This window comes from Corvus hawaiiensis, chromosome Z, assembly GCF_020740725.1.
Source record: "Corvus hawaiiensis isolate bCorHaw1 chromosome Z, bCorHaw1.pri.cur, whole genome shotgun sequence".
Classification (NCBI taxonomy): Eukaryota; Metazoa; Chordata; class Aves; order Passeriformes; family Corvidae; genus Corvus; species Corvus hawaiiensis.
The window spans coordinates 15,869,065-15,886,809 of NC_063255.1; the positions used below are offsets into that span (position 1 = coordinate 15,869,065).

The 17,745-nt window shown below is 53.5% G+C and overlaps 1 protein-coding gene across 1 annotated transcript; it reads left to right on the top strand.

The window, feature by feature from the left end:
- Nucleotides 1-3,182: 3,182 nt before the first annotated feature.
- On the top strand, nt 3,183-6,663 carry CCL19 (C-C motif chemokine ligand 19). The gene is made up of 5 exons (XM_048291347.1): nt 3,183-3,225; nt 3,463-3,624; nt 4,757-4,880; nt 5,237-5,333; nt 5,830-6,663. The coding sequence occupies exons 1-5, from the start codon at nt 3,183-3,185 to the stop codon at nt 5,848-5,850; spliced, it is 447 nt and encodes a 148-aa protein (XP_048147304.1). The 3' UTR covers nt 5,851-6,663.
- The last annotated feature ends 11,082 nt before the right edge of the window (nt 6,664-17,745 follow it).

Below are 17,745 nucleotides of genomic sequence, written 5' to 3' on the forward strand. Positions count from 1 at the left end.
CCCAGCCATCCCCTCTGGAATCCCTGGACAGGTGGCAGAGAGGAAGGGCTGGGGGCATCCCACCTGGCCACTGACATCTCCGTGCTATTTGCAGGAAGCATCTGGCTGGGAAACTGCAGCCCAAGGGTGATGCTGAGGGATACATGTGTTGCATGGATCCTGGGAGATGGTCACTTGCCTAGGAGTGCAGAGCAAGACACGAATGAAGGCTCTTGGATCTGCTGCTCATCACTCATGGTGACCTCTGGGCAAAGCCATGCTTATTAAATTTTCCCCCCTTATCTCCATTTAAATCAGAATGACTGTGTTAACTCAGCTAGAGGAGATCCAGTGGGGCCCTGAGCCCTGCTGTGGCCTCAGTCCCTGTGCTACACCAGGACTGGGAATGTGGTAGGAGCTGTGTGAGGCTGCCACGAGCTGGGTGTTGCAAGGGGAATTGAAGCAGCTTTAGTGCTTGCCCAGAATTTCCCAACAAAATGAATGCATCCAGGCCAGATCCCACCCCAGGGACTGGCTGTAGCTGGAATTTGCTGAAATTCCCCCTTCGTCCTTTCCAGCTCCGTAGCTCAGAGGTGGAAGGCAGACCACTACCAGACAGCCCGGGAACCAGCTGTCCCAGGGGCTCCTGCGGGCCATCAGGTGTCAAGGAAGGCAGCAGCATGGCCAGTGCTCCCTGAGGAGAGCCCAGGGGTGAAGGTGATACCCACATGGTCCGTTTACATTTTCATGTGTTGGATTTCCCACAGGGATCATTTGTTCCTTCTGATTTCCACTTTAATTAACAACTGCATTATCGAGGTTTCTGCAGGAGTGAGTGCTCATGGATGCTTCATGCTCTATCCTGTGGTGTCCTTGGGGCTGGAGCTCCAGTGCTCCCTAATTGCTCAGGAAGAGGTTTAAATGAGTCAGTGCACACAATGCTCTTCCCTCATCCCCACCAAATCCCCTGCCAGCTTGTGCCTCTGGGAACCCTGGACCCTGAAGCATTGCTGTCTTTCCCATCTACACCACCTCTTCTGGTTCCTGAGGCTCAGTTCTGTGGGGGGGATGGCTGACCTTCCTGAATGCCACAGGGATGCACTTCAGAGATGACTACACTTTTCTTAGAAATCCTACTGACCCCAGTAGAGGGGGGAAACCCACCACATTCCCCTTTCACAATGCAGGCGGAAAGCCCCTTTCCTCACTCTCTGATGTTCTTCCTGGGGAGCAGAGGCGTGTGAAGAAGCTGTGCTTTCACCCACTTGGCTCCCAGACAACTGTCATGAGGAAGAACAACCTCCCTTTCCTGCCCATGTAGTTGGAAGGGCTGTGGGCAGCTCAAGGGATAGGGGGCCCCTGCAGCCGGAGGTGGCTAAGAGGTTTAGTCCCAGATAGATATATTCCCAACTCAGCATGCTCCTTTTGGTGTAGAGCCAGTTGGGAGCCAGCAGCAGGCGGGAGAACCTTGTGCCAGGGAAGTAGTAGCTGGGGACACTCCTGCTTGCCATGGAGTGCAGGACCCAGCAGTGCCTGGAGGGGAGTCCCACAGCACGGGACACCCAGTAACCCTTGGTTGTGCTCCAAGATCTGTCAAACACACTGAACATGCAAGGAGATGTGGGTTTGCTGCCAGGCAGCACCCCCAGCACCTCTTGCCAGTGGGTCAAGGCTCTGCTCTTGGGACCCACTCTTTGCAGAGGGCTCCACACCATCAGACCAACCCCCAGCGAGGAGCTGGCTCTGGGTTAGGAGCAGTTCTGGCCACCAGCAACCAGGAGCTGTCAGCCTCCCTGCTGTGACATCTCTTTGGCAGCGCTCTGAGGAGATCAAGTAGAGACCAGGTTGCAGAACCAGACTACATCCCCAAACCTGCAGGGAGCCCAGGGCTGATGGCAGACGCTAATCCTCCACCACCTAAACTCGCCTTCTGCTGGCTTGTGAGTGTCAGCAGGTGCTGACTGAAGTTAAGCTGGCACATCCTGTTTGTGCTACTCCTCCTGCCCACCAGCCCCCGCCTGATCCCTTCCCCACAGCGCTGGCTTGCCAGGGCACAGGAACAGACAGAGGCAATGCTTTCCTGATGGAGGGGATCACCCCACATATCAAGCTGGTGACGGTGCTGGTGCCAATGCACGCATACAGCACCATGTCTGGTGGCATGGCTGGAGTCTCCTCTTGCTTCTTACCATGGAGTGGGGAAGGGGCAGAGCCTCTCCTACTGTTGAGAGGAGCAGAGGGACTCACTGAGGTCCCTGGGTCCCAGCTCTGTGCCTTGTAGCCGGGTAGATATTTGTCCACAGTGCTCTCCACTGAGGTGCAAGGACAGTCCAAAGCTTGAGCAAGGGAAAAGGTGCAGGCATAGAGACTCTGCTCCAGACTTCGTTCACCTGTGTTGCTAAGTATTTTTGCTGTTGTCAGTGGGAATTTATCTGCGTGCATCTGGTACCTTTACATTTGTCCTGCCCCTGGGCCCCTCACAGAAGACCCTGACTCTGGCAAGCCTCCAATCCCCTACAGAGCAGCTGCTGACAGCAGTGAGCCTTCCTTCCCTGGGCTGACAACCCCAGTGCTCTCTGCTTCCCACAAGGGACTGAAGCAGCCTGGTTTAAGGGACATCACTGCAGGTGGCACTGGCACTGGCACGGTGGTGAGTCACCGTACCAAGGAGAAACAACCCCCGTCCCTGTGCTCCTGTGAAGATTCAAAGCGGGAGTGCTGGTCCTCTCTCTCGGCAGTGCCCACGCAGAGGGTGAGCTGCTGGCAGCCCGCACCATGCACACAGCCTCCACGGGGGATTTCTGCTCTTGCATGGAGAAAACCTGTTTACAGGAAGCTCTGTAGCTGCTTTTGGCCAAGAACCCATTTTCTGGGACACCTGCACATCAGGTTGTCTTTTGGCCTGTGAGATCTTGGCCCTGGGGAGGGGCATGCTGCAGTACTGGGCTCTCCTCTCTCTGCTGGCTTCGGATATGCCCCCATGCAGGCATCAGGGAGGGCAGGGAGAGACAGCCAGGCCCCAGCAATCAGATGGGGAGACTCTGGGGGGGAGACAGACATCACCCCTGTAGCAACATATACCCCCAAAATGGGGTGAGTCAAGTTCTACCCCCCATAGCATCAGAGGGTTGAGTCTATGCAATATTTAATGTGAATGTCCCAGAGTTGTCTTGGAGAAGAGACTGGGAAATGTGTGGGGTGAGATGCCCCATGCGCCATCCCAGGGCCCTGGGGTGCTTTCACAAGGTAAAGTGACCCTGGATGTGCCTGGTCCTGACCAGCATCACCTGTGGCCTGAGTGCTGGCAGAGAGGGCAAGAGTGTTTGGCTACAGGACTATGGAGCAGCTGGCTGCAGGGAAAGCAGCTGCTGGGATGTTCGGGAACTGCTCAAAGATTAAAATCCAGCCTGTGGCAAGACTTGTTGCAAACTCCCAACCTTCTCCAAAAGAAAGTGAAAGTCATGGGCTGGAAGGATATATAAGCAGCGGGGAGCAGCAGCAGAGCACAAGGAAGCTGTGCAGAGCTCACCTCTCCTGCCTGGAGTTCCATCGCCTCCAGCCCATCCTCTGCCAGACTCAGCAGCAAAATGCAGCAGCTTCACCTTCTCTGCCTCAGTCTCCTGGTGCTGGGACATATCCTGGATGGTAAGAGGGGACCTCTCAAGCTGCCTTTCTTGTGAAGGAATGAAGGGAGAGAATTCAGTTTCTTCTCTCTTTTGCATTTCCAGCAGACTTTTAGAGGGACAAGTAGCTGGGGCTCTATCACAGCCCTCCTGCATCCTCTTCTTGTAACCTGTCCCACAGGGACTTTGTCCTGCCCAAAGTCCATACAGGAGCCTGCGGGGCTCTGGGGCTGGGAAGGTGAGTTTGGGAAAGGCCATGGAGCAATCCTGCCTCCCAGTGCCCTAGCCCAGCTTGCACACATTGGCCTGGGATTGCCTTGGTCCCATTCTCCCCAGTACACCAAGGGAACATTCCTTTCACCCTGTGGTGTGGGGCAGCCTGGAGGCAAACGGCAGGGCTGGGAGCCAGAGGGAAGGTGTCTGGTAGGGCAGGGTCCATGTTTGAGGGGCTGTTGGTGTTGGACATGGCGTTTGCACAGGTCACAGCTGTCTGGTTGGGTGACATTAGAACCTCTGCTCTGTGGTGGGAAGCTGGGGGTGGGTCCATACGCCTTGTGGTGTTGCACCAGACCTTGCTGCTGGGGGCTACAGACATCCGTGGGCGCTGCCAGCCTTGTCAGGCATTAGCAGTGAACACAGCATTTTCTGGGAGGGTGACTCTGGATCTCCTTCTCTGCAGGGAAGTGCAGACAGGTATGTCCTTCAGCTGTCACAAGAATGATCCGTGGGGGGGCGGGGAGGGGGGGGCGCTGGTGGTGGGGTGGCTGCCAAACCTATGATTGCTTCAGTAAATAAAGCTGAAGCCATCCCCAGCCCCTCGGAAATGTGTGTCTGTACTGCAGCACCCTGACGTGGGGTAAATAAAGACTGCTGTGTCCTGCCTTGCTAGCCGGGGTGCAGGAGGGACACAGTCATGCCGAAGGGTTGCCTTCTGCCTGTTTAGTGTTCCCCATCTCCTTTGCTCTCTGTTGGAAGGGGGCAAAGGGCTCCTGGCACTGGGGTGTGAGCACAATAAAGATGGTGTCTGTGTGCCCAGCCAGGGCAGCGTGCAGCACCATTCCTGCAGGCACCATCCCGCCGCAGCCCCTTCACCCTCCAGGGAAGCTGGGAGTGGTGCAGCTGACCTCAGCCTGCATGGTGTGTTCCTTCTCCAGTGCATGGCGGGAACAACGTCCTGGACTGCTGCCTGCGGACAAGCGAGACGCCCATCCCGCGGCGGATCGTGCAGGATTATCGGCTCCAGCTGGTGCAGGACGGCTGCGACATCCCTGCTGCCATGTAAGAGCCCACGTGGTGATGGCTGAGGGAGAAGGCCTCATGATGGCCAAGGGATGGACCTTGCAGGGAGGCAGGATTGGAGGCAGAGGAGGATGGAGGAGGGACATTGAGCTGGATTTGAGGGCAAAGGAATAGGGAGAGTAGCGGAAGAGATCCTGGAGGTCCAGAGGCTCAGTCAGAGGGGGAGCAGCTGAGAGGGGAGAGCATGAGACAAAAGCCAGGGGAGAAAGTCATCTGAAGGTAGAGATGGAGCAGGGCAGTGAGGTAGGCATTGGGTGAGAGCTTGAGCTGTTCTTGAGCATCCATGGGGTGTCCTGCTCACTACATCTTACTTTTTCTCCTCATGGGCCTGGAAGATTCATCACCACAAAGGGCAAGCGCCTCTGTGCACCCCTCCATTCCCTGTGGGTGATTCGTCTCCGAGAGAGGCTGGATGCCAGCTCTGCCCAGAGGGTAAGAACCATCCCTGTTCTCAGCCAGGCGTGAGGTCACCTGTGGCGGGGGTTATCCACTGCCAGAGAGGCTTTTCCAAGTGCGACTGGGCTGCTGGGAAGAGCAGGGACATGATCTACTGAGCCATGAATAATTTGTCTTGGTCTCCATCCTTCCCCCTTCCAACTGGGACCAGTCTGTCTCCTCAGCAGTCCCTCTTCCACCCCAAATAAATGCATCCCTGGGACTTTTGTCTACCCAGTGTCACTCTTCTCTGAGCCTGGCGTGTGCCATGGAAATGGCACCGGGAGCAAAATCCCTCCTCACTTCTGCCCTGCAACCTTGGAGTCTGCTGCTTGTGCAAATTCGTGGGGAGGGCTTGTGATGAGTTTGGTGGGCGCTTTGCAAGCCCTGACAGGTCCATCCCCACCATGGCTTGTCCAGCAGAGGAAGGGACTCTGGGGAGGCTCCTGCCCAAGGAGCACACTAATACCAGTTGGGTTTTTCACTTCCCCAGGCCAAACACCAAGGCAAGTAGGTCCCAAAGAAGCCCTTGGCTGGTCTCAACAGCTGGAGTGGGACCAGCTCCCAGCCGTGAATCTGATACTAATGGAGCCAACCTGCTTCCACCTCCAGTCTCAGGGCTGACCCTCCTTGAGACTCATGCCAGTGTGTGGGGCTGGGCAGAGCCCTGTCTGCTCTCTCTTTTTCCCTCTGTCCCTGGTGTGATCCAGCAACCTGTGACAGCCTGAGCCAGAAGCTGCTGGACTCCATCACCTTTGCAGTCTGGAAGCTACTTGATGGACTGATCTGCGAGGTGAGCTGGGGAGTCTCAGACTTCCCTTCAGCACAGCGGCTGTGACCTCCAGCTCTAGCCTGATCCCTTTTTTTTCCATTGTGAGCCCCAGCCTGCAGTCCTTCTGCATCCCTGGGAAGGGTTGCCAGCACAGGGCAGTGTGGGGATGGAGGAGAATGATGGAGAGGTTCCACAGTGGCCACGCATTGTGCTGATCCTCGCCAAGCACAACCCAGATGCCCTTGGAAAATGCATGGCTGATGTGGTTCCTCTCTCACTCCTGGATTCCCTGCACTGTTTCCCTTCTGCCTTTCCTTTCAAGGGTAGAAATAGAGCCACTAATGTGCAGCAGGCAGTGAGGTGGCTCTTATCCCCTGCCCCCTGACCATGCCTAGAGGTCATGCTACTCTCAGGTTATTTGCTGCTAGGTCTGTTATTTGCTGCTAGGTCTGTTCATTGCAACAATTCCATGTGTATACTGCTTCTTTACTCTCTTTTTAAAATTTTTTTTATTGTGCTGTGATTTTGTTAAATAAAAAGAAAAACCAGCAGGTAGTTTTCACGCCTTGTGTTTGAGCCTGAAAGCCAATGTGGAGTGTGTGGTGAGCAGACAGCATTGCCTACTGTGCTGCAGTGGCAAGGGGGCTGTGCTGAGATGTGGGGAGAAGGAAAGAGGATTCATAGGGGTGAGAAACACAGCAGCTGGGCTGCAGGTCTCTCCTGGGAGTCTCTCAGCGCAGTGGCAAAACAAGTGCCCTGCTCTGCACTGCTCAACCGGGCTACAGGAGCAGGTCCCTGGGGAAAGGTGTGCTGGGATGGGGAAGGAGGGAGCATGCCAGTGTTGCATCATGCAGCCTGAACCACTTCAGTCCTGCCTGTGCAGATGCTGGGTTGGAGCTCTCCATCTCTCAGCTTCCACAGGAGCATGGGACATGGAAGAAGAGCTGCAGGAAGAGCTGCAGCTTTGTCTTTGCAGTAAAGGGAAACTGAGGAACAGTGTGGTTGATTACTCCAGCAGGTCAGTTCTTGCTGGCAGCTGGGGTGCAGGTGAGCAGAAAGATGAGCTTTTGGGGCAATGGAGGCTGCAAAGACACCTACTCCTGGGCACATCCATGGGTAAGGCACAGATGGCAGCCCCTCTGCTCCTGCCACTCATCAACAGTAGGCTGAGAGACTGTGCCCGTTTTCCTCCTGAGCCTTGGGTCTGCTGTGCACTCAGACTAAGGTCTTACTATCTCAGACTGTCCTTATGTCCGCTTCTGCCCAGGCCATGTGATGTTTGAACAAGGCTGTTCTGTCCAGCTGAAGCACGGGTGGAACACGCACAAGTGGGATTTGTATGTCCAAGAGGCAGGCACCGCCCTCTCCTCCCAAGCACCACTGTGTGTCTCTCTACATCATTAAATTAGTCGGGTTTGGTGCTAGCCAGCATGCCTGGGCACAGGTTGGGAGTGAAATGGACCAGGACTATTCCTGAAGGCAAGGGGGAGCATGGCCACCAGCCCTCAGGGAATGGCATCCATAGTGGTGCTGTGGCTGGGCTGTTCAAGCCGGGGAGTGCCCAGGTACCTGATGGCTTTTTGCTGACACCTCTTGGATGCAAGCTTAGTCCTGTCCCTTCTCCTCCCCTGGTTGCCTGGCTCACTCAGTTGGTGGCTTGTTTCTCTTTCAGGTGTTCTCCCCTCTGGGGTCCTCCTCCCTGGTATCTGCCCACACACTGCCCAGGGCTCAGATGTCTCTGAGCGTGACTCTCCCAGAGCACCAGCTCTGTCCCAGATCATTAACTATAGTGACAGCCCCAGCAATTCAATCCTGGGCAGAAGAAGGAAGAGAAGGAAGGCTGGTATGGGAAGAGAGGCCAAGACAAACAGTGTGAGTAGGAAATGAGAATAACTGGCGCTGGCTTGGACAGAAGCCTTCCTGCTGCTCGCTCAGTGACCTGTGAGGGGGCCGTGACTGGGGAGGGGGAGGATGTTTGGCATGGATCTGCTCTGAGGCTGAGCTGCTGCAGCTGGAGCTGGTCCCTGTGAAGGACAGGGACTGCCAGAGGGGCTTAGCCTGGGATGGATCAGATTCGTCCTTGGCTGCAGGCTACCATGACAAGGAGAACAGTGTTCTGGACCAGGAAAAATGAGGGAGAAGGGGCTTGCACTGATCTCTGGGATGCTGGAAGCAGGTTAGTCTATTTCCATAAGAGTTTGAGGGATGTCTTGGCCAATCAGCCCATAGGAGCATGGTTGCAAAGCCCAGGATTCCCATCTCTCCTGGGAGCAGTAGATGTGTTCTCCTCAGAGCAATGCAGCTGCACACCACAGATCCCTGGTAGGTCCTTGTCTGCCATGGTTCTCAAGTGGGTGTTGATCCAGATCCCAGCTCTGGCAGCATGCTGCTCTTACCCCCCAGGGGAGGACAAGAGGAGATGCTGCCCTGGACCAGGTACGTGACCCTGGCTCCTGTCCCTCCTCCAGCCCTGCAGCAGCCTTTCCCCCCTGTCCAGAGCCCAACTCCTCTTGGAAATCTGTCAAAACCAGACTGGTTCAGTGCTCAGTAAACTAGGGAGTGAGTTTCTCTGATTCAAAATGTCAATGATCTCTTCAGAAGGAAGCAGCCACTTTCCTTAGGGAAAGCAGCTAGTCACTGCCATGTCAAAAACATCGGTTCCCAACCCAAAGCTAGTTTCAGTAAAAAAGTCCTCCTGTTTCTCACTCCCCAGACATGTTTTTTCTGCTCTTTTCCTACCCTCACTGCATCCTCAGGGATGGGTGGTGCAGGACCAGTATCCACTGCAGTACAGTGCAGACATGCCCTCAGTAGCTCTGGAGTTACGTGCAGGGATTACCTTGGCTCTGGAGCATTGACTGAATCACCTGTAGCCCTCTATTCAAAGCTGAGACCTGTATTTCACATGTTGTGGAGTAACAAGATGCTATAACTGTGAAGTTTTCACAGGGAGCTGGCAAAACTGCTGCTCTCTTGGTGACTGTGCACAAGGCAGGAGAGAAAGGACAAGGTTACATCTATGCAAGCAAACTGAGCAGGCTTTGGGTTGCTCCCTGACAGCCAGCACTCACAGCTGGGATCATGAGAGCACTCATGTGCCTGGCATGGTGAAAGCAGTCTTGGATGCTTCACAGGCTGAGTTCAAGGGGCACCAGACACAGCAGGCACAACCTGCTGCGGTCTCAAGGTGTCTGACCTGGCACAGACATACCCAGCTGGGAGGTAGGATTGAAGGTTCCATGGCAAAAGCACCCATCTGCTTCTCTGCAGCAAGAGCAAGGCACCAAGGTAAATGCTACGTTGGCCTCCCTTAGTGCCCTGATACCCTTTCCAGGCATTTTACTGGAACTGGTTTTGTCCCTTGCCTCCAAAGAGATGGTGTACGGGGGCTTCTTCTGTAGCCAGCATCCCCCATGTGTTGCACATGCTGCTTCTGGAGTGACTGGGAAGGAAGTGGCTGCATCCTCCCCACACGGACCTGCAGGCAAGGTGAGCAGCACCACAGAGGCTAAAAGCTGTTCTGCCTCTCACAGCCTTCACTCAGCTTCTTCACAGGACTCCTGGGTGTGCAAGAGTCAACAGGAGTTGTGGACATGCCCTGGGCACATTTGCCAGTGCAGGGGCCAGTTGTGCCCCATTCTGGTGGTCTCTTCTCCGTGGTGCCAAGGCAAGGGGCTGCTCTACCTTGGCACAAGTGCCAGATCCAGCTGGCAGAGGCTCAGGGACCTGTCTGGATTTATCTGAGGAGATGAGACATGGATGGTTGGGAAGGGTGGGAAGCCAGATGAGGAAAAGCCCCTTTAGTCTGTTCCGTTTTACTGTTAGCTCTTGCCTAAACAACATGTGTGGATGATGGAGAGGATCCAGACCTGGCATCTCTCATCCTCAGGCCCCTGCTTGCTCCCCCCTCATTTCCAGCATATCATCACCACTGCTGCTTGTCTGGACACTTTGTGCTGAGATTTGTCCTGTGGGAAGATGCCAGCACTCTTAGCCAGGCCGTGTGGTTCCGAGAAGGAGCTGGTGCCATTCCTGCCGTGCTCCTCCTGCAGCTGAACTCTCCCTGGTGGCATTGCCCAGCCTGCACCTCCATGGCCTCATCCCTAGGACTGGAGCATGGGATTTCCCTGGCCTGAACTCCTGGAGTCAAATTGAGCCCAAAAGTTGTCTTATATGGAGACCTTTGTGCCTAGACAGAACTTGACTCTGCTTTGTGTTTTTAGAAGTAGCAGGAACTACAGCTCATTGCAGTGTGGGCTCAACCACAAGCCAGGCGCAGCTTTGCCCAGATTCCAGAGCTCAGAACACCCTTTGGAAAGGAAGGGGGGACCCATCCTCTCTGCCTTCAGATGCACCCATCTTCTCTCTATGCACAGTAGCAGTAAAAGCTGGAGATAAAGACAAAACCAGGAGGACAAGCAAAGAGAACACTTAACCTGCTGACAGAATGCTCTGGAAAGTACCCGTTACCCATCCCTCTGGAACAAGCAGTAGGCAGTGACAGGAGGCTCAGTGCCATTTCTATGGCCCTCCCCACCTCTCCCTCCTGTTTTCCTGCTTAGCTGTGCCTCTAGGTAAGGCTTTCTTCTGCTCTCCACAGTGCCTGCCCAGCCACAGAAGGCTGGGGGGAACCTATCCTCCCTTCTTTTCTCAATTGCTCTGCAACCACAGCAAAATGGCCTGATTCAGGGAAAAACAGAGCTTTTTCTGTCAGAGACTGAGGTGAGGGATCACCACCAGCTCAGACTGCAGGGATGGGACTTGGAGGGGCTAGTAAAGATCTGGTTAGCTCTGCTTGGGATGAGAGGGACAGCCATGGGGCAAGAAAAGATGAGAAGATTTTGGACCTTCTCATGAATCTGTGAAATTGGTGTGCAGCCTGAGGCTGGCTGGGATGCATCATACCCCTAAGCATGTGAAATCTTTCCTTGTCCATGGTGAAAAGGGAAAGCCAGAAGGTTGGTGATATTAAGGCAGACCCAGGGGCTCTTCCTGCAATCTTTCTTTAGATCTAACAAGCACAAACCTCTAATCCTGCTGTCTCCCTCTGTCTGCTTGGGCCCCTGCTGCCCAGTTTCTGCCCAGTTTCCTTGGATCCTTCTGCCCTAGATAGATTTTACTGGCACAGTGACTGTTCTGTGCCTGTCCAGAGGATCTGGCAGCTGTGCTGTGTCAATGCAGATTTTCAAGGTGTGGTGTTCCACAAGCTTCCTGGCTTGGGAAGTTCACCTGCTGCAGCCTTTGGTCATTCCTTTCTCCAAAGATATTGTATTCTTTCCCACTTTCCCACTTTCCCACAGAAAACAACATTTTCTTTCTTGCAGATGTTATGGCTGGGAAAGCCCCTCCTCTGCTGGGATGTGCATGGACTGTCCCCACACTGCAAGCCCACAACTGTGTTTACATGGACACTCCTTAATCCTGTTTAAATTATCAAGCTGTGACTTTCTGCTCTCTGTGGGAGGGACAATGCTCCACAAATGTGAGCTGCTGAGGTGGTCTTTGGCAAATAAATCAAGTGCTTTCCTTGAAAGTACCTGCAACTTATAGTTTCCCACCTTTTCATTTAGCTGACACAGCTTTTGGAAAGGCACCAGGCAGGGTTTACGGTGATGGATGACAGCCACTGCGCTGCAAAGAACAAATGCAGAAGTGTCCCGGATACGCTACAACTACAGATTCAGCCTCTTCTCACAGTGCTTGGTTTCATTTCCCAGCCACTGCATTGTCCTCTGACCCTGCCAAGGACAGCTACCCCAGGGAATTCCCAGTGTCAGAGCCAACAGGGCTGTGGGTTTCATCGCCTGCCTGGGGTGAAAGCAGGGCTGAAATCTGCTGTGTTGAACCCAGCTGCTTCTGAAGGCTGTGTCTGTACTGTGCAATGGCTCTTTGCTGAGCCTGTGGGATTCAGCTGGCTTCAGGAGGGCAGCAGATCCTGGAGATGCTGTCACTCAGCTCAGCACTCCTCACTTTGGATAGGGAGGCTCTGTCCTGTTTGCACTGCTTTGTCCCCCACTGCAGTACAGACACTTGCAGCAGCAGATACTTTGCAGCTTGACAGAGGATGGTAGGAGGGATGCTCTCTACCTCTCTAAACTGCTCACTAGCCCTGCTGCCAGCAAATCCAACACAGGTGGTTTGTTGCAAAAAATAGCATCTCCTGGCATGCCTGTGTGCTGTGAGTTGGTGCTCAAAACTGAGTTACTGCAGACTGAAGCAGAAAATCACCACAAAGAGCCATTTGTGAGTCAGCCTCATACCAAGAGGTGCTCAGGCCCCCAGCCCAACTTGGCAGCTGGTGCAGTGCTAATGGGAGAAGTGGGGGTTGTGTTGCAGCTGCTGGGAAGAGGAAAAGGGGATACATGTCCTGCAGCTTGCTGTCACTGCATCCCAGCACCATCCCCTTCCCTTTCAGCAGGGCCAGCTGCTTGATTTTTCTCTGAGATTTCTCTAGTGAGGATTTTGGACATCACTCATGAGTGGTCCTGTAGTGCATGAATTGTAAAAATCCAGATGGGACAGCTGGACTCTGGAAAGGTGTGCACACACTTGGGAGGGTTGTGGAGGACAGCAGTGAGTTTGATCAGAGGTCTGGATGATGTGGCCTCAAACAACAGGCTGAAGGATCTTGAGTTAATCTTGCTTCCAGGAATGGATGACACGCTCTCCAAGTGCACAGATATAGTGAGGAGAAAGTGAAAAGAAGTACTGAGTTTAATTCTGATAAGTTGAGAAACCACAGGGGTTGGGCTTTGGGGGAAATTCCATTTAGCAGGAAGAGGCGGATGAAGAAATGCTGCATGTCCGCTGCCCGAAACTTCTACAATTATACCAGAGCTTGTAAGAAACTGGAAGTAGTGCTGGCTCTGGCTCAGCATAGCATGGGTTAGATGACCCCAGGCAGTCCTTCCTAATCCTTTTTTTCCCCCTGTTATACTGTCCTAACAGGTTCCTAGGGGGTGAGGTGGAATTTCTCTCCCTTATTGTGTACTTCTGAGGGCTACATGAAATCCTTCACTTCCCATGACCTTGGGAACCTCTCTGAAAGGTGGAGAAGGGAGGATGGAGTTACACTCTGAAGCCCCCACTTACTTGTTGGATGCTTGATGTGAGGCTTCCTGTGGTCTCAAGAAAACCTTGGTCCTGGATGCAAACCCAGGATCTGACCTAGTGCCCATGTGAAGAAGGTGCCTTGGGAGCATGGGGAGAGCTTGCCAAGGCAGACTGAAAGAAACAGATCTTGTGTGTCTTCCATTAGCAGTACCTTTGAAGTGGAGCAAGCTGTGCGATGATAATAACAGAGTGTGAACCATCAGCAGTGAAAACCAGCGTTCTTGTTGTCACCATCTGGGCCACATGCTAGGCCTTGGCAGGCTTGGCTCAGTTTCACCAGCATAATTTGAGTTTGGGCTTGAGAAAAAAAAAGAAAGCAACCCAAAGAGATAACAGAAAAGAGCTCTTCAGGGTGAACGTGGAGCCAAGGAGTTTAGCATCAAACGCCTTTTGAAAGCAGCTGTGCAGCCTTGCTCAGGGATAAATAAAGGCTGGTTTGAAGCTGGAGAGCTAGCTGGCAGAACACACTGTTCCCATCTTGCCAAACACTTCCCAGACCACCTGTCCTCGCAGGGCTGGGTTCCCCGCAGAGCTCTCATGCTGCTGCATGCTCTGGTGGAGTGCATGGGTGTATCGCCAGCATCCTGATGCTCAGCCCAGGCTTGGTGCAAGGGCACAGCTCAGGCTCATCTTGAGGGGGAAGCCCTTGCAAGGCTCTTTCTCTCTCTGGAGATCTCAGAGAGATGGAGACCATTCCACTTCGTGGTATATCCTCACCCTTGTGATGTTTCCAAGATTTGGAGTGGCAGGCAGCTGTGAAAGTTTGGCTGGCAGGAGATGGGCACCGCCTGGCCCCAGGGTAGTGCCAAGCAGAGGCCATGGTTTTGAGTTGGTGCAAGGTCTGAAGCACTGGAGTCAAGGGAGTTCTAATCAAAGCAGGCCCTCAAGTCTCTTTGCTCAGTGCTCTAACAGAATAAGGAAGGACTCAAGCAAAAAAATATCTGGAACGAGATCAGAAGCCAGACACTCTCCTAAACAAAGGAGATGCATGGCCTTGGAGAAGAAAACAGACATGTAAATAGAGACAGAGGGGGCCAACAGAAGGTTGGGTTTCTCTGGAGCTCATTTGTCTTCCTTGTGCTGCAGCTGTCTAAAGTAAATGCTGGGGGGCTGTGGTGTGCTGGAACAGGCTGGGGCCATTCATCATGAGCTGTGCCAGCAGTTGGGACAAATCCATGATGAGCAGAACCTTCCAGGTTTCCAGAGGGCTCTGCCTCACTTGCACCACTAATTTTGAGGCTGCAGCCTTTCTTGTGCTGCCTGCAGGCAAAGGTAGGGAGAGAACAGGGCATTCACCCCTGTGAATGTGACCCTGAGGTGCTTTGTTCCAAGGACTCTGGCTGGGCTTCAGGAGGGTCATTGCCCTCTCTGTTTCCAGAACCCCTTCAGTGCACTCTGGGAAAGAATTCCTCCTGGTCCAGATCTTGTCCTTCATTGACTATGTCTGCTTGTACTTACACAAAAGCCTCTGGGTCAGTATTTTCCAGACTGAACAGCCCCAGTCTGCTCAGCATTTCTCCCTCTTTTCCTGCTGCATTTCTCCCTCTCTTCCTGCTACATTTCTCCCTCTCTTCCTGCTACATTTCTCCCTCTCTTCCTGCTCTCCTGTTCTGGACAGTATGTGTGAAGGTGGATGGCTGGTAGTTCTGCAGGGATTTGATATGGAGCTGCTACAATGGGCTGTCTTTGACAGCCAGGAGATCAAGTCTTGGTACAGCTCTGGTGTGAAGAGGGTCTGCAGCTCCATGCCGTACTTGCATGAGCCATCAGGGACAGCACAGGCAAAGAGCCAAACAACAGAACTCCAAAGTGAGACTTTTTCTCAGCTGCTTGCAAAGGAAAGCTGGAGGAGGCCACAGTGGCTGGGTTTTTGAGGGCTTCCCTGTGGAACAAAGGGGCTGTATTGCTCCAGAACAGCATTGTCCTTCCCAGTTTTCCTGTGGGATACCCCTGTCCAAGGATTTCCAGGCAGAGGCTTAAGAGGAACAGGAAAATGCCATCAAAGAAAGTCAAGCTAAACTCTTTTGGGACAGAACTGCCGAGAGTGCACAGGGGGAGCTAGGGAAGTCTCTGAAGTATGTAAGATGTACCAGGCTGGTATTCCTAAAAGAGCACAGCAGCAAGGAATGGAAAGTCCCTGGCTGGCTCTTCTGTGCCTGATAAGGCAGACTGGCTCCATGCCCTGCTAAGGAAGGACTTGCTCGTGCATCCTTTCTTACTGGAAGCAGAGGGGAGAGTCATCAAGATAACAGCCAGAAGGATGGGAAAAGAAAAGGCATCCCACTCCAAGCATAGCCATTGTGTTAGCCAAACTCCTAAATTGTTGGAAAGGAACTATCAAACTGGGCAGCATTGAAAGCTACTAAGCCCCTGAGCTCCTCTCCTTCTTGTAAAGCTACCCCTGTAGCATTAGAAGTGCACTGATCCCCTGGAGTCCCTGAAGGTCTTTTAAAGCCTCCTTCTTCTTCAGGGAGGCTGACCCAGCACCCCTAGACAAATTTGGTTAGAAACATCCCCCTCACAGCCCACTGCGGCATTGCCAGGGTCAACCCAAGGGCTCCTGTTCCATGTGCATCCCTGAAATGCTCAGGTAGAAGTTTAAGAGCAACAGCAGTGCTCTTTTCACACTCTCTGTGGATAATCCATTGAGCTCTCAGCACGGGGTGCTGGCGGGGCACAGCCAGGAGCTGGACAAACCCACCACAGGTAGGTGCACATGGTTCCCACACAAGCCTCACCTGGGGAAGCTCCTGCACTGGTGACTCCTGGGCGCTGGAAGCGGGTGGCAGGGAAGGATGACTCTGGAAGACTCTGTGTCCACTGATTTCTCTTACGTACCTAGTAGTGGTCTCAGCTGGAGAGAGAGACAGAGCGGGAGAGCCTCTGTCCTTACCCAGCACTGCTGCTCTTGGGCTCTTTCCTTCATCCTTTGCACTGTGAAATTTCACGTGATGCCTTTCACATCCTTTTATTCTTGTAAGAGGTATATACTGCCGCTCCTCTGAATGACCAAAGAGGCTCATTAACCTGTTCTCACCTTTCTTGTTGGTGTCTGCTGACGAGCCCCACAGGGTTCTGGGGCAGCTGCCCTGTAGTTGCTGCCCGTTCTAAGCATCCTGCTTGCTGAGCCACACCTCACCCTACAGGGGGCTGGGATGAGGGGTACCAGTAGAGGTTTTTCCCTGTCCTTCATCCCCAGGAGGTCTTTACCTACCCAGCATTTCTCACATCCTGAGGAAGTGGCTGCAGACGAAGAAGCTGTGAGTGCTGTCTGGGAGGGAGCGTGCTGGTCCTTTCACCTCCTGTGCTACGGGAACAAGAGCTCTTCTGGCTCTCTGCCCTGCTCTAGCAATGCTTAATCCAATGTCCCTGACTCCCTGAAAAATCCCAGCCAGCAGAAAAAGGCAGCCACCCGCTGGGAAGAAGGAAGGCACCATCAGGTCTCTTCTTGTCTTTGTTCGAGCAGGCAAAGTCCAAGGCTAGCTGTCACACGGAGCCATTCCAGGCTGTGGGTGTGTGGCAGCACATCCTGGAGATCCACGGAAACTGGCAGTAGAGATAAAAATACTGGAGAGAACTGTGCCTGAGGGCATCCAGTGGGGATGCAGGGCTCAGGACATGATGCATGAGGCTGGGCTGTTTTTTTGTGAGCTTACCATGATGGGTACTTCCAGTTCCCTGCAGTAGAGAGCCCTGGACCACATCTGTGCTTACTATTGATTGAAAAATGCTCATGGGTCACTCCCAACACATTTCAAGTATTTTGTGGTTTGGTTGCTGTTAGTGGGTTTCAGTTGGTTTGTTTGTTGGTTGTTTTGGTTTCTTTTATTTAAAAAGAGAGTGATTTCTGTGGACAGGGGTGCTTGGGGTGAACACAACAGGACTCAGAGATGAGCACAAAGTAAGAGGCTGCTCTGACAGATGCCTGCCCTTCCTCTAAATTTCTTGCAGCTGCTGCTGCTGCATCCCAAACACCATTTCTGAAGGGACATGAGGGTTTGTGGACATGCTGTGGGAAGATGCCCCTTGTCACCAGCATGCCCCAGAGAGGAGGAGCAGCCCCAGCAGAAGAGATTGCTCCCTGCCTGTGTCAGAGAGTTTGTCAGACAGATGTAGCTGCAGCTCTGAGCCCAGGACCACCTGTGTTATGGGAGAATGACACTTCCAAGCTCTGCTCCACAGTGACAACAGGCTCATCCTTTTACTGTGGCCCTGCTACGGTCTCTGTGTGCCACTCACTGTCCTCCTCCTTCCCTGTGTACAGGAGTGGCAGAAAACTCTTCCATTCTTTATATGCCTGGTCTGTTTAGATGAGACTGTGAGGGCTTTAGGGTCTAGTGCAGGTCTGAGTCTCTGGACAGCACCTGTGAGAATAAGAGTTCCTGTGTGGCTTGGAGGGGCACACATGGTTGGCACATCCTGCACCTGAGTGCTGATGCTCCTTTTGGTGTGCAGGAACCACAGCCACGGTGCTGAGTGCTGGCACAAGCCACGGGAAACGCCACAGTGTTCTCTTTCCCCCCC